Genomic DNA, 23017 nt, shown 5'->3' with positions numbered 1-23017 from the left:
TCCCACGTCGTCACATCAGACGTCGCACAGTGTAGACAGGACCTCCATCAACCAGGCGAGGAGGTGGAGGAGGAGGAGTAGCGGGAACCAGCGGACTCTCTTGAACAGGCTTGACCCTGGAGATGTGGAATGTGGGATGGACCCTCATGGAACGAGGGAGCTGGAGCTGGACTGCAGCCGGGCTGATGATCTTCTGGATCTTGAAAGGACCAATAAACCTGGGTGCCAGTTTCTTAGAGTCGACCCGCAGTGGAAGGTCCCGGGTGGCAACCAAACCTTTTGGCCAACCTGATAGGTGGGAGCCTGGGTGCGCCGACGATTGGCGGTCATAGTGTAGCAACCCACAGACCGAAGGAGGGTGGTTCTGGCTCGGGCCCAGGTGGAGCTTGGGGAGGGGAATGAAATGAGCCATTTGGCTGAACCGGTCCACAACAGTCAGGATGGTGGTATGGCCCTGAGAAGGTGGTAGACCTATGACAAAGTCTAGAGAGATGTGCGACCAAGGGCGATGGGGCACAGGAAGAGGTTGCACGAGTCCAGCAGGGGCCTGATGGGAGGGTTTGTGTTGACTGCAGAGCGGGCAAGCCTTGACTGCAGTACCTCCTTGGTCCGGTGGATCCCCGGGTGGCAGGTTAGGTGAGTGCTGTGGGCCCACTGCAGAACCTCAGAGCAGCCGGGACGAAGAACCGGTCAGGAGGGCAGGTGCTGGGCCCCGGTTGGTTCTCCAAAGCTGTTTTAACTCTCTCCTCGACCCCCCAGGTGAGGGCAGCAACCAGGCGATCGGACGAAAGGATGGTGCTACAACCTGAAGATGATTCCTCCTCTTCCTTGAGGAATTGGCGAGACAAGGCATCAGGCTTAACATTGCAGGATCCTGGGCGGTAGGAGAGAGTAAAGTTAACCGTGTGAAGAACAAGGACCACCTAGCCTGCCTGGAATTTAGCCTCCTGGCCAACCGAATGTACTCCAGGTTCTTGTGGTCGGTCCAGACCAGAAACGGCTGCTTGGCCCCCTCCAACCAATGGCGCCATTTCTCCAGTGCCAGCTTAACCGCTAGTAACTTGCAGTTGCCAATGTCATAATTCATCTCTACTGGAGTAAGTCGCCGAGAGAAGAAGGCGCAGGGATGGAGCTTCTGGTCGTTGGCTGTCCGTTGTGAGAGGACCCCCCCTTCCCCAACGTCAGAGGCATCCACCTCCACCACAAACTGTCTTTCGGGGTCTGGCATGCAAAGGATGGGGGCAGAGTTGAAGCGGGCTTTGAGGGCTTTGAAGGCTGCAGCAGCAGGAGAAGACCAGCTGAAGGGGATCTTGGAGGAGGTAAGGGCAGTGAGAGAGGCTGCCATCGTGCTGTACCCACGGATAAAGCGGCGGTAGAAATTGGCAAAGCCAAGGAACCTCTGTAGCTGCTTCCTGGACTCAGGAATGGGCCAGGCGGTGACAGCGGAGACCTTGTTGGGATCCATCTGGATGCTCCCCTGGCTGATGACGGACCCCAGGCGACCCCAGGCGACCGAGGAGGCATGGAACTCACACTTCTCGGCCTTTACGAAGAGGGAGTTCTGCAGAAGTCGTTGGAGGACCACTTGGACATGGTGGACGTGATCCTCCTTGGTTCTGGAGAAGATGAGAATGTCATCCAGGTAGACAAAGACATATTTGTTGAGCATGTCACGGAGCGCATCATTTACGAGGACCTGGAAGACGGCAGGGGCGTTGGTAAGGCCAAAAGGCATGACCAGATATTCATAATGCCCGGTTGGAGTGTTGAAGGATGTCTTCCACACGTCCCCCTCACGGATGTGGACCAGGTAGTAGGCATTGCGGAGGTCTACTTTAGTGAAGATGGTGGCCCCCTCCAGGAGCTCGAAGGCTGATGCTATGAGAGGGAGAGTGTATCGGTTCTTCACCGTGATGTCATTCAGGCCCCTATAGTTGATGCAGGGCCTCAAGGTCTTGTCCTTCTTTTCTATGAAGAAAAACCCTGCACCAGCAGGGGATGAGGACGGGCGGATGATGCCTGCTGCCTGGGAGTCATTAATGTATGCCTCCATGGCCTTTCTTTCAGGTGCAGACAGGGAGTACAGACGACCCCGAGGTGGACTGGTGCCAGGCTGTAGGTCAATGGCGTAGTCATAGGGACAGTAAGGGGGCAGAGAGGTGGCCTTGGCCTTACTGAAGACCTCTCGGAAGTCATGGTACTCTGGCGGAACCCCAGAGAGGTCAGGAGATGGGATGGTACTGGACCGGGGCTGCGGGGCAGAGGCTTGCTTCAGGCAGACTTGATGGCACCCGGGACTCCACCCTCGGATGGACCCCGTCGCCCAGTCGATGTGGGGGTTATGACGGCGGAGCCAGGGGTACCCCAGAATGAGAGGGATGTGAGGTGACTTCAGGATGTGGAAACAGATTTTCTCATAATGGTTCCCGGAGAGGAGCATCCACACGGGTCTAGTCTGGTGAGTGACGGTCCGGCAGGGGCTGGCAGGGGCAGTGGAACCCTGTCGATGTCAAGCTGCTGTGCCAGTTCGTCGTCAATGAGGGAGACATCTGACCCAGAGTCAATGAATAAAGTCAAGGTGTGTGTGCCCCCTGCCAGCAGTAAGCGGGCATGGCAGAGAGGTCGCCTTTTGGGGAACAGTTCAGAGGTTGGACTCACCAGTGTTTTCCCCGCTACCGGTGAGTCCAGGCTTTTACTGGACAACAGGACCGGACTGCCGTGTCGTCAGTTCGATGAGCCCATCCAGTGAAGTGGGGAGATCATAGGAGACCAGCTCGTCCTTGATGTAATCCTACAGGCCCAGAAGGTAAGCATCACACTGGGCTTCAATATTCCAACTGCTCTGACAGGCCCAAGTGTGAAAGTCTATGGAGTAGTCGGCCACGGTCTGACCCCCCTGGTGTAGACTCAGCAGACCCCCAGTGGAATCCGGACCCCGGGAGTACTCCCCAAATACCTTGCGGAGCTCGGTGGCGAAGGCTTGGAAGGAGATGCAGGCTGGAGTCTGACGCTCCCACTCGGCGGTTCCCCACAGGCGAGCCCTCCCAGTGAGGTGGTTGATGGTAAAAGCCACCCTGGCCTCCTCAGAAGCAAAGGTGTGCGGCTGCAGGGCAAACAGGATCGAACAGTTTGTGAGGAAAGGATTACAGTTCTCAGGATCCCCCGCATAGCGTTCCGGGGCCCCAACACATGGCTCAGAGAATGGCCCAGGGGACGCTGGCGGAGGTGTAGCAGAGGAGGACACTGCAGTAGGGGCTGGAGTTGTCATCTGTGAAAGGACAGTGGTGAGTTGCTGTACTTGTGTGGCTAACAAAGCTAGCGCCTGCTCCTGGCTAGCAGCTGCTTGCTTCTGGGTGGTGACAGCTTGATGTATCCCTGCTGCAGTGGAGTTGAGCAGAGCCTCATGCTGCTGAAAAATGTTTTCCACACTCTCAAGGCGTGAGTGTGGTGACGCTGTGTGCGCTGGATCCATGTTGTGGCCAGATTGTACTGTAACGGGTATGGTTTGAACCCAAATGCAGCACAACAAGCATGGACAGTTGGTAACAGTCTTTATTCTCAGCATAGCTCACAGCAGATCAGGTGGCAGGCAATACAGACAGCAAAAGGCAGAAGACTTGGTCAGGGATGGAAGGCAGAGGTGATTAAAAGGTTTCAGACGAGGCAGGTTAGTCAGAGACAGGCAGGGTTGGCAACAAAGAATCAGTCCGGAGATGAGTGCTGGAAAGTCTTGCATGAAGGCGTAGAACAATCTGGCAACTGACTGAGAGTGGAGCTGGTGAATATATACTGGGCTGATTGCAGGTGATGAGGAGCAGCTGTGTTGGATTGGTGAAAGGGTGTGGCTTGGCTGGCAGATGAAGCAGAAGCGGAGTCCATGGAAAAGTACTGAGAGGTGGAAGGATGGGAGACTGATTGAGAAGTGGGAGGATGGGAGACTGACTGAGAGGTGGGAGGATGGGAGACTGACTGTGTCAAGGACTTGCTATAAGTTCCTCTAAAAACAGTTGATTGTGAGCACAGAAGTGCAAGAAAAACACACAAACAAACCTCTGCTTCATGTTGGCGGCCCTCTATGCTCCATTCTCCTGCGGAGCTGTGAAATGACTTCAACTTTTGCTTCATTATCATCAGCCACTTCTCTATGTTCAGCAAGCTGTCATGGAAGCTCTCATGAACTGTGATGCTCTCCTCACTCTCATGCACCTTTGTCTGCAAACAAAAATGGTAAGTAGGTAAGAGAAAATAATTAGGAGCATCACACCAATGTAAGAGTATGTTATATTATTTCCCTTCTGCTTTTGGCTATTTGAACTGCTCTCTTGTTATGCTAGTAATAAATAGACTAACATTTATTCACAAAAGCAACTTGAGCATTTCACCCTGATTGAATTAAGTAAAACTTGAATTACTGCATTCAAAACCCTCCATAAGTAAAATGTAAGTGACACAACAATGTTGTCCTATCCATATTTATAAATATCTTCATTGCTGAACTTGTGGATGGTAAGCGGGAGACAAGAAAAACACTAAAAGTGACTTTCTCCTCATTTGAGGAATCTGTTATGGCTTCATCAGTAAAGTGAATGATATCCTTCAACAAGATGACTCACTAATCCTCACTTATGGCCAGGGAAACAAAATCTTTTAATCTTTCACTTATTTACCCCCAATCTTTCAAGTAAAATAAAAGGAATGTACTTGTTGTAAAGAAAGAAGACACCCTGCAGTGACAATGAAGTAAAAAGAGGGGACTAAGGTACTAAGGCAGGTTTAGCATTTTTTGCACCTTATCATAGTTGCACGTATTTATGGTTATTCGCCCAAACTGGTAGGTGAAGAGCATTTTTTTCTGTCAGAATTTTTGCCAATATAGACCAAAGAATGAGCAGTCACTATTGTTCCAGGTAATGATTTTGTCTGGAATCTCACACTCAACATTGACAATTAATGTATCAATCAAAAATAATGATGAAAAACAGAACAACATATGTGCATAAAATAATCTGGTTTTGAAATATTAGGTCTACAATGACAGGAGTAGTAATGGATTAGGTTAAATATATTACACTTCTACTGTAATAAAGGATGTTGTCAAGAAAAAGTAAAATAGAATTAGCTTGTACACTTTGCTTGTTTTTCAGTTGATGGAAAGATGTAAGAAGTGTCCACTACAATGAAGGGGCTGATGGAGTGAGCAATTTGTTAGCTATGTGTTCATGGTTGTGTGTGAGTCTGCAATTCCACCGCCTAAACGCAAGTGGCAATAGGGTAACACTTGTGCATCAGGTATCAGCTCTGACTAGTTAAAATATAAACAATAACAGTGTAAAGAGTTATTGATTATTAATGTATTATTAACAGTAACAATGAATATAATAATGAATTGCTGAAGTATTGTTGTGAATAATAATAACAGGTGTTGTTGTCCTGAAGTTCTGGAGACAGAGATATCTGCAATAAGAGAAAGAGAGAGGGACTATGGGAGAAAAAAGTAACATATTTATTGACATGTATTAAAATAAATAAAGGGATGGTTCAGGACTCACCTGATCCAGAACTTACTATAGGCTTTATCAAAAAGGAACGTTTAAGTTTAAGTTTAAATGCAGAGATGGTGTCTGTCTCCAGAACCCAGAGTGGGAGCTGGTTCCACAGGTTCAGCCTTGTAGCTGAATGCTCTACCTCCTGTTCTACTCTTACTGACTCTTGGAACCACAAGAGAGCCTATGTTTTGTGAACAAAGGGATCTATTTGGATAATACGGTGTTATGAGCTCTTTGATATATGAAGGGGCTTGATTGTTGGTGGCTTTATATGTGATGAGCAGGATCTCGAATTCTATTCTGAATTTTACAGAGAGCCATTGCAGAGAAGCTAAGACAGGAGTAATATGATCTCTCCTTCTAGTTCCTGTCGGCATTGGTGCCGCAGCATTTTGGACAAACTGGAGACATTTTACAGATTTCCTGGAACATCCTGATAATAAAGAATTACAGTAATCTGGTCTAGAGGTAACAAATGTGTGGACTAGTTTCTCAGCATCCTTCTGAGACAGGATGTTTCTAATTTTTACAATATTGCACAGGTGTAAGAAAGCTGTCCTAGAGACTTGTTTTATATGTGGGTCAAATGACATGTTCTGGTCAAACATAACTCCATGTTCCTCACAGTGGAGCTGGAGGCCAAACTGACACCATCCAAGGTGACTATCTGGTCAGACAGTGTTTCTCTGAGATGTTTAGGGCCAATTACAACGACTTCAGTTTTGTCTGAATTTAGAGGTAAGAAGTTTTGGGTCATCCAGGCCTTGATGTTCTTGAGATATTCCTGATTAGATTCATCAGGCTTCATAGAAATGTACAGCTGGGTGTCGTCGCCGTAACAATGTAAGAGTATGTGGTGCTTTCTGATGATGTTGCCTAAGGGGAGCATATATAAGGTGAAGAGAATCGACCTTGACGAACAAGGACAGAACCTTGAGGAACTCCATGACTACCTTGCATGTGCATGGAGGAGTCATTGTTTAGTTGCACTTATATCTGGCACTTACATGTAGCACTTGTGGTTTGGCTTTTTTAAGAAATTGTACTAACATGATTCTTGCTGTTCTGGGTTTTAACCCTCATGGTTGACTGCACCTATTGTAAATTGCTTTGGATAAAGTGTCAGCTAAATGATATGTAATAATAAACTTGTTTTTAATCTGCCAGACCCACCCAGGAAAACCCAACAGCCAATCGTATTTGCAGTAGTTTACCCTGCTCCTAGTGCTTATTCTGAAATTGTAATGGAATTCCCAGAGTTTTTAATCAAGCCTACTTCTAAAAACAGATAAATTAATTATTGATGGTGATTTCAATATTAAGTGTTAACAACGATAATGATAGCCTTAGTGTTGCATTAATTTCAATATTAGACTCAATTGGTTTCAGTGTGTACACTAACCCACTCATTATTGTAACCACACACCCTTACCTTGTAATATCATATGGTGTCAAAATGTAACATCTAATAGTAGTTCCACATAATCCTTTTCTATCAGACAATAATTTAATTTGATTTTCTTATTATCAGACTACATGCCATTAACCAAAAACTAATTTACTAGATTTCTACCTGATAGTGCTGGAGCTAAATTTAAGGAAATAATTCTGATTACGTTTAACTCATCATCCGTCGATATAATCAACAAATTCTTTAAAAACCCTAGTTCCACTGAGATTGACCATCTTGGCGATAGCACTGCAGACTTTCTACCATTAACATTGACTCTATAGCGCCCTTAGAAAGAAGTGAGTAAAACAGAAAATTAGCTCCCTGGTATAATTCCAACACAAATGAATTCAAATAAGCTTCAAAAACACTAGGAAGGAAGTGGCGCTACAACAACGGTGTTGAAAATCCCCTGGCCTAGTAAGATAGTGTTAGAGCATACAAGAAGGCCCTCCACAAAGCAAGATCTGCCTACTACTCCATATTAATAGAAAAAAAAACAACCCCAGGTTTCTCTTCAGCACTGTAGCCAGACCGACAGATCACAGCTCCAGTGTATCCAGTATTCCCCCATCCCTGATTAGCAATGTCTTTATTAACTTCTTTAACGATAAAATTCCCACTATGTGAAATAAAATCTACCATCTCATGCCCTCAGTTGATGCCATTACATTATCAAGCTCAGAAATCTCAGGAACAGCAAATAATCCTATTAATTATTGTAGTAGTGGGGGATGGTCAGTGTCGGTTGCAAGAGGGAGAGAGTGGGCAGGTGGCTCAGGGATTGGTGCCAGGGAGAGAGTCTGATTGTGTACAGGTGTACTGTGTTTGCTAATGACTCTCCCCCCCCCTCTTATTAGCAGTAGCGTGCTGGGACAAAGGGCGAGGCACTGGAGGAAAAGAGACACGAACTGAGATCTGCGGATGTAGATGTGTGTGTGAATTAAAAAATAAAGCAACTTAATTGAACCCTGTCAGACATCGTTTATAACGAGGAACCCGCGGTGACACGAGCGTGCTACAATTATTTAGACAGATTCTCTCCAATCACCCTTGATTAGCTGACCTCAGTTATCTCATTGTCTAAACCCACAATTTGTATTTTAGGCCCCATGAATACAAAGTTACTTAAAGAAATTCTACCTCTAATAATTAGTACTTTAATGAATAAAATCAATCTATTGTTGTCATCAAGATATACACTCAGCGGCCACTTTATTAAGCACACCTGTTCAATTGCTTGTGAACACAAATAGCTAATCAGCCAATCACATGGCAGCAACTCAATGCATTTAGGTATCTAGACATGATGAAGACGACTTGCTAAAGTTCAAACCGTGCATCAGAATGGGTAAGAAAGGGGATTTAAGTGACTTTAAATGTGGCATGGTTGTTGGTGCCAGACGGGCTGGCCTGAGTATTTCAAAAACTGCTGATATACTGGGATTTTCACACACAACCATCTCTAGGGTTTCCAGAGAATGGTCAGAAAAAGAGAAAATATCCAGTAAGCGGCAGTTGTGTGGACGAAAATGCCTTGTTGATGTCAGAGGTTAGAGGAGAATGGATGAGGGGTTCCAGATGATAGAAAGGCAACAGTCACTCAAATGACCACCCATTACAACCAAGGTATGCAGAATACCATCTCTGAACACACAACATGTCGAACCTTGAAGCAGATGGGCTTCAGCATCAGGTGACCACACCGGGTGCTACTCCTGTCAGCTAAGAACAGGAAACTGAGGCTACAATTCACACAGGCTCACCAAAATTGGATAGTAGAAGATTGGAAAAACGTTGCGTGGTCTGATGAGTCTCGATTTCAGCTTCGACATTAAAATGATAGGGTCGGAATTTGGTGTAAACAATATGAAAGCATAGATCAATCCTGCCTTGTATCAACGGTTGAGGCTGGTGGTGATAGTGTAATGGTGTGAGGGATATTTTCTTGGCACACTTTGGGCCCCTTAGTACCAATTGAGCATCGTTTAAACGCCAGAGCCTACCTGAGCATTGTTGCTGACCATGTCCATCCCTTTGTGACCACAGTGTACCCATCTTCTGATGACTACTTCCAGCAGGATAATACACCATGTCACAAAGCTCACATCATCTCAAACCAAAATATCTGAGGAATGTTTCCAACACCTTGTTGAATCTATGCTATGAAGAATTATGGCAGTTCTGACGGCAAAAGGGGGTCCAAACCGGTACTAAATGGTAAATGGTTGTATTTATATAGCGCTTTTCTAGTCTTTATGACCACTCAAAGCGGGGCAATTTGGGGTTCAGCATCTTGCCCAAGGACACTTTGGCATGCAGATGAAAGACTGGGGATTGAACTTCCGACCTTCTGGTTGGAGGACGACCGCTAGCTGTAATCAAACCCCTTGTCAAAAAAACCACCCTGGACCCAGAGGTTTTAGCCAACTACAGACCAATATCCAACCTCCTCTTCCTGTCTAAAATTCTTGAGAAAGTTATAATTAATCAGCTGTGTGACTTTCTCCAGAAAAATAATGTCTATGAAGACTTATAGTCAGGGTTAAGAGCTCACCACAGCATGGAGACTGCCTTGCCAAAAGTCACACTATTGATCATCAAATTTTATTACAAAGACTAGAGCAGTTAATTGGCATTAAAGGAACTGCCCTAAACTGGTTTAAATACTATTTTTCAGACCGATTCTAATTTGTGCTAACTAATGTTGAGTCATCTGTGTGCACCAAAGTTAATCACTGTATTCCTCAGGGTTTTGTGCTCGGCCAAATTTTATTCACATTATTTATGCTTCCACTAGGAAACATTATCAGGACACACTGTCAATTTGTACTGCTATGCAGACGAAACCCAGTCATACTTATCATTAAAACCAGAACAACTGTTTCAAGGACATAAAAACCTGGATGACCTGCAATTTTTTCCTATTAAACTCAGATAAAACAGATGTTCTAATACTTGGCTCTAAACACTTCTCAGATGCATTATCTAATGACATAGCTATTCTAGATTGCACTGCCCTTGCTTCCAGTGAAACGGTCAGGAATTTGTGAGTAATCTTTGATCCTGGTTTGTCCTTTGATTCTCCTTTAAAAAAGCATTTCTAGGACTGCCTTCTTTCACTTACATAACATCACAAATGTCCTGTCTTAAAAAGATGCAGAAAAAGTTGTCCACTACTTTATTATATCGATACTTGATAATTGTAATTCTTTATTATCAGGGGCCACAATTTGTAATCTTTTATACAATCTTATTTTGTGAATCATAATTTGTCAATGATTGAAATGAATCTTACCCTGACTGCCTTTTGAAGATGATTCCAGTCAGCATACAGCCTCTCGAATTGAGTCCTGTTGCTCTGACTGGAAGAGACCAGAGTCTTCAGTGCTATGATGTGGGCTTCACAGTCCACCAGGTCCCTCTGGATCATCTGAGGACACACAAGACCATTGGATATAATGCAAAAATACATATGGCAGAGCTGTCACAATATCCCAATATTGATGATTATTGTAATGTTTTAAATAATTAATGATGGATATTGTGTTTATCTTAATATTGTGTAAATAAATCATGCACTATTGGGCTATTCAACTTAGAACAATGAGGTTCTATTACTCTACAGAAAACTTGCCCGCATGAAAAGATATTGAATCTGGCTTTGAAAAGATTCCATTGCCAGCATACATATCCTCGGATACTTAGAAAGAACACAACTATAAATATTTATAGCTGAAGAGTTTTATTGGATCTCATCAGAATCATTCCATAATCATCCCAGCCTTATCCTCACTGGAGGCAAATCTAATTAAGAATTATCTCAGGAATTTAAGACCTGTTGGGTGACAGTTCTCTTGAATCCTCAGACTCTAAACTGAAAACATGGGAGGGTGATCTAAGAGAGGAAATTCCAAAAGAAGAATGGAATGCTGCATGTAAGAATGCTCAATCTCAAACTGCTAATATGGTATTAAAACTACTACAATGCAATTGGTTAATGAGAATATATGTTACACCTGAGAAACTAAATAAATGTAACCCCAATATTCCAGATTCATGCACCAGATGTTGGGAAGACAAGGGAATTTATATAGAAATGTCCAAGAATGAGAGAATTCTGAGAAGAAGTTGGTGGAATGGTAGTACCCGAGAATTTTATCAATCCAAATAATAATAGAACCTAAACTTAATATAAGTCGTGTACAACAGATTTTTGTAAACATGTGCCTATTACAAGTCAAAAGATTGATTGAATTAACATGGAAAAGCAATGGGAGACCAAGTATTAGACAGTGGTTCAAAGAAATGTCTTTATGTCTACCTTTGGAAAAGATTACCTATACACTCAGGAACAAAAAGGAGATGTTTCAAACAATATTGGGTCCATTAATAAATTATATTAGGGACAAAGATTTATCTTTTTTGCTTAGTGAACTTGGGGAGGGATAATGATAACCTCTGCATTCAAGATCATGTAATACACCTGCTCCCGTCAGATGAGGAACAGAAAATGCCTTTTTTGTTTATTTATTTACTGCAATTATTATTATTACTGTGTGTGTATATATCTGTATGTGTATATATTTATAGTGTGTATTTGTTCGTCTGTGTTTTGTTTTGTTGTTGTATGGTTTTATTCCTTTGTAAAAATGAAAACTCAATGTTTTTAAATTAAAATAAATAAATAAATCATGCACATTCTAAATCATTTCTGTTTCTTTCATTTGTGATGCTGTCACTAACTAACTTCAAACTCCAACATAGTCATTATTAGAGTACAGCTCAAAATTAAGGTTTTGTGCTCAGCAAATCCTGTCTCTTGCTATCATTCTCTGTGAGAGTGGTTGAGACAGCTAATTTTGGCTCAAGGTGCTCTCTCTCTCCCATTCACTATCCACTTGCTTGGGATAGGATCAAAACCTTCATTTACAGCCACAAAAATATCAATAAATTAAAACTGAAACTGACATATTCTGCCTATGAACCCCTCCATTCCATTTTTATATCATTGAAGCACCTTCACAAACAGCACAATCTATGTGGTAAGTGTATGCATGTGCGCACGCGATTTGTTGATTCGCAATTCTTGTATGTGGGAAAGGCGGATGTGAAACAATAGTAGTAATTGTATTACATTTTTGTAGTTTTTACATTTTAATTTAATAAAAAATGAATGCTACTGCTATAATAATAATAATAATAATAACTTAATATATTAAGGGGAAAAATCTATGATCACTCTGACCATGAACTCATCATCTATCTCCACAATCTTAAAAGGTACTATTGTGTAGTCCTCGGACATAACTCATTCGCCAAAAACAAGATAAAACACACAATAAACATTAAAGAGAAAATTGATTATCAAACTTTCTACAGATATCATAATATAATTTTGGTGAATTGTTTTAAGTCCGACGTAATTGTTCAAGTGAAAATCTGATATTGGGACAGCCCTATATCCACTGTGGTGTTCATGCAGGGTTTCCCGCAGCGCTTTATAGTTAAGACGACCGCCTTGACAACAACGGCCCCCCGCCTTGACTACGTCATAGACAGTAGGTCAAAATAAGGCGGCATCTGTAGGTTAAATATGTTAAGCCATCTATCATCAGCTGTAAAGAAAGAAGCTAAATCCGACAACCGGATAGCATGCCTGTTGTTGTCGTGGGAACTACAGTGCCACGCCCCTCGCCCCGATCAAACAGGCGCCGACTCGCCGTGGCTCCGTTGGCGTGGCTCCGGTGCCTGTTGGATCGGGGGGAGGGGTCGCTGTGGGAACTACAGTGCCACACTGTAGTTCCCACAGCGACGTAGTTCTCTTCTCCTCTCTACTCTAAGTCTGATGCAGATAAAATTGTATAAACCACAATTTAAAAAATAATCTAATCTAATCTTTTTTTCAGATATTCAGTTTAATAACAAACCACAATTCTAAGTGATTCATTAATCAACCAATGTGACGACAATAAGCGAGCGTAATGTGATATTCTGGTCAACAAAAATTAAACCAGTCAGTGCTTATTGGTTGGGAACCACATTAGAAAAATGTAGAATACTTTGAAAAATGACTGTGGCGTTCGACCACGCCACCGGGTTCCCCCCACGACAGCCAGAGACGGACCAGTTCAACCATTGCGGGTTTAGCATCTTTTTATTAAGGTCCAACTGAAAATACCAAACACATGTAACTTAAATGGGTCCAGCCCTATCTGCTGGACCTCTGGCTTCTTGGAGTGTTCTCTGAGCGTTCTTCTCCCGAGTCTAGTGCGTTCTTCCTGGAGTTCTCAGTGTTCTCCGTGTTTTCCCAGGTGTTCTTCTGGAGGCAGCTCTGCTGCCTCCTTTTAACGTCTGAGGATCAATCAGCTAACAGCTCTCACCTGTGCTGATTGATCCTCAGTGGTGCAGGTGAAGGTTCTCGCCACCCCTTCACCTCCACATACCCCCACCGTCAAACTCAGGCCCGGGAGCTATCCGGCCTGAACTACTCCCCCCCCTCCCATCCGGCCAGGGGAGGAGCCCAGCCCACCGACTGAGGCGCTCCGGGGGTCGAGCAGGTGGGCGTCGCGGGACGCGGCCTCTCTCAGGCGGCCTGGAAGGTGGGCGCCGCCGCACGGGCACCTTGGACCCCTCAGCAGGTGGGCGCCGCCGCACGGGCACCTTGGACCCCGGAACAGGTGGGCGCCGCCGCCCGGGCACCTTGGACCCCGGAACAGGTGGGCGCCGCCGCACGGGCACCTTGGACCCCGGAACAGGTGGGCGCCGCCGCACGGGCACCTTGGCCCCCGGAGCAGGTGGGCGCCGCCGCACGGGCACCTTGGACCCCGGAACAGGAGTGCGCCGCCCTCCGGGAGACCCCGCCGACCTCGGCACCGGGACCGGAGGCGTCAGCTTCTCCGCTGACCGGGGCGCAGGAAGAGGAGCAGGACCCGGAGGTGTCGGCTTCCCCGCCGACCTCGGCACCGGGACCGGAGGCGTCAGCTTCTCCGCTGACCGGGGCGCAGGAAGAGGAGCAGGACCCGGAGGTGTCGGCTTCCCCGCCGACCTCGGCACCGGGACCGGAGGCGTCAGCTTCCCCGCTGACCCGAGAGCAGGAAGAGGAGTCGCCCCGGGAGGTGTCGGCTTCCCCGCCGACCGCGGCACCGGAACCGGAGATCTCGGCTTCCCCGCCGACCTCAGCGCTGGAACCGGAGGCGTCCGCTTCCCCGCTGAACCTGGAGCAAGAAGAGGAGTCGGCCCGTGAGGTGTCGGCTTCACCGCCGACCTAGGCACCGGGACCGGAGGCGTCAGCTTCTCCGCTGACACGGGAGCAGGAAGAGGAGTCGGCCCGGGAGGTGTCGGCTTCACCGCCGACCGAGGCACCGGAACCGGAGGTCTCGGCTTCCCCGCCGACCTCAGCGCTGGAACCGGAGGCGTCAGCTTCCCCGCTGACCCTGGAGCCGGACCCATCGGCCTCACCGCCGATCGGGGACCAGCGCTCCCCGCCCCCTCCAGCTCGGCGCCACAGGTGAGACGCCCAAGCCTCATCCTCTTCGTCTGCCTCAGGATCTCCTCCGTCTGCCTCAGGTTCTCCTGCGTCTGCCTCAGGATCTCCTCCGTCTCCTTCCCCAACGATTGTACCCAGTCCGTGTCTCTGGCTGTGTGAGGTCCCTGTTCAGGCGCCAGTGTGGCGTTCGACCACGCCACCGGGTTCCCCCCACGACAGCCAGAGACGGACCAGTTCAACCATTGCGGGTTTAGCATCTTTTTATTAAGGTCCAACTGAAAATACCAAACACATGTAACTTAAATGGGTCCAGCCCTATCTGCTGGACCTCTGGCTTCTTGGAGTGTTCTCTGAGCGTTCTTCTCCCGAGTCTAGTGCGTTCTTCCTGGAGTTCTCAGTGTTCTCCGTGTTTTCCCAGGTGTTCTTCTGGAGGCAGCTCTGCTGCCTCCTTTTAACGTCTGAGGATCAATCAGCTAACAGCTCTCACCTGTGCTGATTGATCCTCAGTGGTGCAGGTGAAGGTTCTCGCCACCCCTTCACCTCCACAATGACCAATGTGTAAAGCGTATGTGGGAAATGGGCTACAGCATGCAAAAAAACCTAAATGGACTTGTTTGTGTATAAACATTCCATCAAGTATTTGTGTCTTTCGTCAGATACTTCAGATTGAATACATTTCACTCACCCTATACTGGTCCAACTGACTTTTCTTGGCCAAAATGTCAGGGTGAAGTCCATCCGCTATCACCAGTTGGTCTTGAAGATAGGCCATCTTAGTGTGGATCAACTTGTAGGCATCACCAAAATCCTTGGTTCTTGAGATCAAGGCCTTAGAGCAAGAAAAGATGATAGTAATTACATCAGTAATTTCTGGACTGTATGTTGAAGTCAGAGTATGTCCTTGTTTTCACATTCTTTATAGTAAAATGAGTCTGCACAAGGAGCTTGAGCCAATTCTAAACTATAGCACATTATCACATCCTTTGAACTCTTTTTCAAATTATATTTGTTATTGCAACTGAATGTAATGCAAAAGAAACCCAAAGCTAAAATGTTGAGCATGTTTACAAGGAGAAGATACTTTAACATTTGGTGCAAATATCAGTGACAGTTTTCTGTTTTTTCCTCATTTTCTATGGGAAATGAGGAAAACAAGATGAAACAGGATGGAAATCTGAAAAACTATCCAAACTCCAAGACTAAATTATAGTCACCACAAGCTCTATAGAATCAGAATCAGGGTTTCTTGTTAAATAGGTTTACACACACAAGGAAGTTGCTGTGGTGTGATTTGTGTGAGCATAAATATAAAAAATACAACAAAAAAAAATATAAAAACCTTATAAACTGAAGAAAAGGAATATGCAATTTGGACAATGAGACAAGATATTTAGTATTTGAAGTATGTACAAATAGTCCGTTATTGGCCATGGGTTGTTTAAGTGTCAGCATGAGAGAGAGGAAGAGAGCAACCAAGTCGTGGTATGGAGGTGGGTTGAATAAAAGAATAAATGCGTGCAGCTATGAGGAAGGTTTTACTCACTGAAGAAAATCATTATGCAGTCATCAGTTTTTTAATTGTCAATCAATCAATCAATCACATTTATTTATATAGCACGGTATCACAACAAACAATTGTCTCAGGGTGCTGCACAAAAGTCCAAGATCTTAAAAAAGACAAAATCCAACTTGCAACACAGAGCAAGCATGAGCAACAGCAGGGAGGAAAAACTCCCAGGTGGGAGAAACCTCCGGCAGAACTGGGCTCAGTGTGAACAGCCTCTGCCAGGACCAATTGGGGTGAGTGGAGAAAAAAAAATAGGGGAACAAAAGGAAATAAGGGGGGGGTGGAGTCACAGTCTCAGGTCATGGGCTTAATCCAGCCCGGGAATCTCCATGTGTACGTTGGCATGGTCTTCCAAGGGTGAGTTGGTCCCCCCAGGCATTCCTGCCTCCCTCATGGTCCAACATGCACAGCAGGTGGACCCATGGCTCCAAAGGGTTGTAGCGGGTTGTAGGGGGGACCATGCAGAGTCTGTGTGTTTGCATGTAAATGGTCTAAATGGTATAGCACTTTTGTAGATAATCACTCTTATGGGACAGTTTTACATTCACCTATTCACACACACATTCATACAGTGCATATGTGCAGCACTTTTCTCTATGAGAGGGGGCAATTTGGGGTTCAGTATCTTGCCCAAGGACAGTTTGGCATTTTGAAGAATTGGATCAAACCACTGACCTTCTGGTTAGAGGATGACTGCTCTAGCCTCTGAGCCATGGCTGCCCCATGTCAATATGAGAGTGAGAGAGAGTGAGAGAGAGTGTGAGAGAGAGAGAGAGAGAGAGAGAGAGAGAGAGAGAGAAAGAGAGAAGACATCAAGCAGAGTCGGGATGGACTGAATTAATGAATGGATATATATATAATAAAATATAAAATAAGCACCAATTTGTGGGTTCCTTTACACAGTTGAGGCGTAGATATGTTGACAGGCTCTACAGCGGCTCTAGTCCGTGGAAAACCCAACTGGTTCTTAAACGTTGAACCAAAGCTGCACTAAGATCTAACAAGACTAGGACAGAAACGAACCTATTACCTGCAAAATGAAATTCCATTTCATAGATTGTAAACCATTATACACCCTGTGAATTTGCCTAATTCATTCTGGTTACTGCGGGTCAATAAGCCAAAGTGCAGGATGCACAGCTCCAGATAGGTGAGTGGAGGGGTGACTTCTCAGAAATCTCAGCCATGAACTCCCCAAATAACCAGTTTATTAAATGTTCAACCACAGAGGAGAACATTTTGGATGACTGATACACAAAAGTCAGTGTGTTTATAATGCTGTCCCCCACGCTGCATTTGGACACGTCACGGTCCACCTGATACTCACAGACAGAACCAGTGGACCAGGGAGGCTGTGGAGTACCTTCAAGCATGTTTAGACTGTATTGACTGAGAAGTTAAAGTTTGCAACCTGGATAAGTGAACAGATCCTGTTTTTTTTAGGGGTGCTTGATTATGACAAAAATCATAATCAGGATTATTTTGGTCAATATTGTAATCGCGATAATTTAACATGATTACTCATTGACTTTGAAAACATCACGTATTTACTGAAGATAGATCATTTTGGTGCCCATGTCAACTGATTCAAGTGTCTACACTGCCTGAGTGAGCAGTGCGGTTCAGCCGTTGCTCAGCAGAATAGACATAGAAAATTATCTCACATCATCCAACTTTTATTTGAGGAAATACAGTCCATTTACCAGAAACCTCACTACAGCCCCACTGCAGATATGAGGGAGAAATGCTGCGACACACAGCAGGACCACGGCGAAGCTCACGTAGGCAATGACGCCTGGCTCATAAGGCCAGACAAAACATGAGCCTCACTGCAAACTGAAACGCGGGATAATGATGATTATTATGTTGATTTCTTTGTTTTCATAATCGTTGGAAGCCATGATCGTAATTGAAATAGCAGCAAGAAGCCAATACCTGCACCTCATGCATTGACATTGAAGTAATGCAGAGCCTGGTTCTCTTCTAGATGCCTCTGATAAAGCCACTGATAGCTGTCCAAAGTATCACTCTGTTACAGAGACTTATATTAACCCATTGTCCTGTGCTCTTGATGATTCAACTGTAAAGCACGCATTTCTATTACCTTACTATTACTGTCCAGTCAATGTGATGGACTCTTGTGCAGGTGCAAGTCTTGACATCGGATTTGGATGGTCTAAAAGTTTCTAAAATGTCTGTATCCACTAAATTTGTTCAATACATTCCAGATGCTTTGCTGTATACTTAGGATTGGTCACTGCTGCCATCTTGTGTTGATTCAGTGACATAGCACCTCACCTTATTCTCATTGAAAATCTGTACAAAGGCAGCACATCACATGCTATCTGACTCATTACACTGTACAGCAGCTATTTCAGAAGGACCAGATGAAAGGTTTGAGGAAGTATAAAACAGGAAACCAGTTGAAGTATAGAAGTTAATTATGCAATGTATTTTCTGTAAAAAGATACGTCTGCTGTATGTCTGTCTCATTCACAAGTTGACTTCAAGGAGTGTCACTGGAAAAGTCTGTTTATTAGGAGTGGCATGATTTGGGACCAATGGCTCAGAAGACAACAGGCCCTGAATGACTTCAGTCCCATAATATGGGATCCAAGGAAGTTGTACAGCAAGAGGGGGCGATTTATATAAAACAAAACTTACTCTACTGCCTTAGTTGAGCAGCCATGGCTCAGGGGGTGGAGCAGGTCATCCTAAAACCAGAAGGTCAATGTTTTCATCCCAGTATTCCCCCATTCCAGTTTGGTTAACATCGAAGGCTTCAGCTATAATTCAGGTGTCCACAGGGCTATACTTAAAGTCCTGGAGTTTGTGAGGGAAAATCCAAAATCTCCAAACCGATTCAGCATTTTCAGTCAGCGCCAAAACCAACCACTAAGTATTGATGAGCTTCCTAGGAATGACATCATACACAGTGGATTCCAAATTATTCGGAGTTATTCATTGTAAAAAATCTCAGTGCGCACGGCAAACTGACCAGGACTGATGAAGCTGACAAAGCCTTTGCTGACCTAAAGACTTCCTTACAGTCTGCCCACATTGGGACTGCCAAAGCTTGATATACCCTTTGTTCAGTTTGTGGAACAGCAACATAACATCTGTTTTGACACAAAAATATGGAGGTAAATTGTGTCCAGTTTCTCCTTTCTCTCAGAAACTAGATTCTGTTGCAACTGTTGCATCAGATCAAGATTTGTAAGCCAAGCCCTGAGAGAAGTATCAGACTATCTTGGGTTTGACATGTCATCACTGCTCTCATTACCCCACAGAGTGCAGGTGCTGCTGAAATAGAATGTCAAAACTTGCAAAATTTTGTAATGAAACCAGTCCAACTTGGGTTAAACCACTCTCAATGGTATATTTGCACATGCGCAAATGAGTGAGAAATAAATATGGGCTCAGTCCATTTGAAATCTTATTTGGTAGACCCCATCAGACAGGTGTAGGGTCAGTTAGACACCCACCTCCAACCACAACAGCATGTGAAGATTACATTATATATAATTTAAATGAAGCTTTTATCCAAAGCGGCTTACAATAAGGGCATTCAACCGTGAGGGTAACCTCTCTGCTATTTTGTTAGCATTTCATTCACAGGCGATAAGTGCCCTGCCATCTGCAGCTACAGCAGACCTCCATAACCTGAAACCTGGTAACTGGGTTCTCATTAAGGATCACAGACATCACTGGAAACAGAGACAGTACAAAGGTCAATTCCAGGTGCTACTGGCCACTAAGACAGCTGTTAACACAAGGGTCCCCACTAGCAATTGTAAACTCATCCAGGAGCCCTGCACCTGCACACCACACAGACTAGGAGACAGTTCAAAGAGTTAAACAAAACAAAGTCACCACAACGTGCTGAAGTTTAATCTGGAGTGTAAGCGGATTACTGGTCCATGGTGAACAACTGAGCAAGGTGTGAAATAGCACAGTACTCTAAAAGTAGCGTGCTAAGCTCCAACAAGTGACGTGCAAACAGAGTGTTTGTAACACCCAGACAGAAACCAGACAGATAACTTTACCTTACTGTTAAAATCTGAAAGATGCATTGTTTCTATGTGTTTGCGCAAGTATGTAGCCTTATGTGAGTGCATGGGAGAGAGGGAAAAGATAGGGTTTACAGTTTGTGGGTCTGGTCAGGTTCAGATGGTTTATGCTCTGCATTGGCCAATCGGCTTGTTGCTCCCTCACTGCGAGGGATATCTAGCCACGCAACAAAATCACAACTGTCTGCTGTCCTGGCTCCCAAATAGTGGAACAAGTTCCCCATTGACATCAGGACAGCATCTTCTAAGAAGATGATGGTCTAAAAATAAAAACAAACCCTCATGGTTGAATGCACTTATTGGAAATTGCTTTGAAAAAAGTGTCAGCTAAATGATATGTTTATATTTAAAAGTAATATACACTTAAACCAAATAAAGACAATAACATCGTGGTACCTGTAATCTGCTCTTCCTCTGCAGCAGCTGAGTGTGCAGCAGCTCTCTGTTTTTGATGGCAGCACCCAGCTCACCCTGCAAAGCATCAGACCTCTCATGACCAAACACAGAGTCCAGCAGGTCTCCCTTCACATGCAGCAGGCTGAAATGCTCCTGCAACTGGACACCATCCTTCAACAGGCTCTAACAAAAGGGACACAATTTTCACAATAAATTTCACTATACAACAAACTAAACACTAGAATTAAAGGTTCAGTGTGTAGATTTTGTGATATCTAGTGTTAAAATTGCATCTTACAGCTGAACACCTCTCACCTCACCCTCCCCTTCCAAACATGAAAAAGAACCTGTGGTAGCTTCAAGTGTTTAGTTTGTCCAGTCTGGACAATGTAAAAAACATGGTGGCCTCCGTAGAGAGTACCCCCTCCATGTAAATATAAAGTATTTAAATATAAAGGGCCTTTTCTAGGGCAAAGAAAATTATAATTCATACAATTTAGATGAAATGAACTAGTGAAAACATCACAAGGATTAAATTGCTGCCAATAGTTCCCTTTCACCTAAATCTTACACATTGAACCTTTAAGTGCTCAAACAAATATTATACATTTGCTAATGCGAATGCTCGATCAAATCCTCATACATAATGACCGCACTATAGTACTGCCACACTGAAACAACTAAAATAAGCTTTGTTTACCACATAATTAGTTTTTAAGATTAAGATTCTTTATTATCCCACAATCATGCACACACAGCACTACATGCAAATGGGGAAATTTGACCGCTGCTTTTACCCCATCACGGAACACAATACACACAGTGACCACACGGAGAAGTGGGCAGCTATTGAAAGCGCCCGGGGAGTGTACAGGCAGCATGCTGATTGTAGAAATGTCAACCAGAGCGGTGACTGCAGAATTCAATGTCTCTCATTCAACTACCAGCAGTTTACATTTTTTTAAGCATTTGGCTTAAATATGAATCATCTACGTGTCTGCTGACAATGTGTCACGACACTAGCACAAGAACCATTAGTTTCAAAAGTGGACCACTGATGTTGTGTTCACAGTAGATTGAGACAGGAAAATATTACTTTGTACAGTATCTGTGAAAGTGACGCTTCTTGATGTTGGAGACATAGCTCAATTTGAAAAGGACTTTTTCTGCATGAATGAGGCAGACAATTAAAAGTTTCTGAAGGGTGTGTGTGTGTGTGTGTGTGTGTGTGTGTGTGTGTGTGTGTGTGTGTGTGTGTGTGTGTGCGTGTGTGTTTTACCTCTATGTTCTGGACTATCATGGCAATATGGGAGAAGTCAGTAACCTCAGCAGATGCCTCCAACACCTGAGAGACCATGTGGCTCCATTGGGTGTAGACCAACAGCGGGTCCTGGAGAATGTTTCTCAGCCCTGACTGCAACTCTGAACACAGCCTGGTTGCTCTAGATTTCACACTGCAACAAAAGCACATAACAGAGGTATATTCAACATCTTGTCTTATATTCTCAGTGATTACAATCAAGATTCTTGTGAAAGGAATTTTATAGCAGTACGTGTTTATTTGTTATATATACTATGTACAGTATACAACCAAACTAAGAAAACTAACAACCCTGGTCAGTATATTTAAAATTTTAATTTATAAATCCTGTCTCTTCAATTCCATTTAAACCCTCTGGAGCCATTTCTTTCTATTTTTGGTTTGCCTAGTCTCCTTGTGAATTAATGCTTGTATTATGACCTCAACCCTGTAAGGCACAATCAAGTTATATGCTTCTTTTTTTTCAGGACAGCCAGGGCTGTTAGAATATGTATACTGCAGGGATGTCCCAAGAATATATAAATAGCTATATGACCATAAAGGCAGAAGAAAAAAAATAGAAATTGAATCTCACAGAAATTAATTTTCTCTGTGATCAGGAGAAAAAAGATGAACATTCTAACCAACACACATAAAAAATGATTCACATTTTTACCAAGAGGTGACCATCTGTTTATATTTACAACAAACAGTTGTGCAAAGCTGTTCCTATATTCAATGAGACAGAGGGCCACATCACACCACTCATACAACTAATCTTTAGATACCAGAGGCCTGTACTATGAAGCAGGATTTGCAGTTATTGGGGTAACTTCAGGTGTACTTCAAGGTTAAGATCAGGTTAAATTGGAGATCAACTTTAAGCTATCATGTGATTTTTATGTGTTCTCTCTCCCCCTCCCCCTTCTGTTTTTTCTCCTGCAGGGCATGTGTGTGGCATGTGGAAGCCTTCAAAACTGTTTAGTTTCTCCAGTCTGGACTACTGTAAAAAACATGGCTGCCTCCATAGAGGCGACCCGCTACTGATGTAAATATAAAGTACATAATTATAAAGGGCTCATTCTAGAGTAAAGAAAACAATTATTGGTACAATTTAGATGAAACACACAAGTGAAAACATCACTAGGATCATTTTTAATAATATTTCTGCCAATAGATCCCTTTCACCTAAATCTTAC

The 23017-nt window shown here is 44.2% G+C and overlaps 1 protein-coding gene across 2 annotated transcripts in view; it reads right to left on the bottom strand.

Annotated features, from left to right (window-relative positions):
• The window catches only part of syne3 (spectrin repeat containing, nuclear envelope family member 3), a 79780-nt gene that overhangs the window by 25982 nt on the left and 30781 nt on the right, over nt 1–23017 (bottom strand). For both annotated transcript variants that reach the window (XR_011244815.1, XM_069536284.1), the window contains exons 8-12: nt 21798–21972; nt 20519–20701; nt 15171–15314; nt 10295–10429; nt 4051–4212 (exon numbers count right to left, since the gene is read on the bottom strand). Coding sequence is in view for 1 of the 2 variants with exons in the window: in XM_069536284.1 (XP_069392385.1) it covers nt 4051–4212; nt 10295–10429; nt 15171–15314; nt 20519–20701; nt 21798–21972 (799 nt within the window). In the remaining variant the exon portion in view is untranslated. The remainder of the gene's footprint in view (nt 1–4050; nt 4213–10294; nt 10430–15170; nt 15315–20518; nt 20702–21797; nt 21973–23017) is intronic.

Source organism: Paralichthys olivaceus, chromosome 12 (genome assembly GCF_024713975.1).
Source record: "Paralichthys olivaceus isolate ysfri-2021 chromosome 12, ASM2471397v2, whole genome shotgun sequence".
Lineage (NCBI taxonomy): Eukaryota > Metazoa > Chordata > Actinopteri > Pleuronectiformes > Paralichthyidae > Paralichthys > Paralichthys olivaceus.
This window is presented reverse-complemented; position numbering and strand designations above follow the sequence as displayed.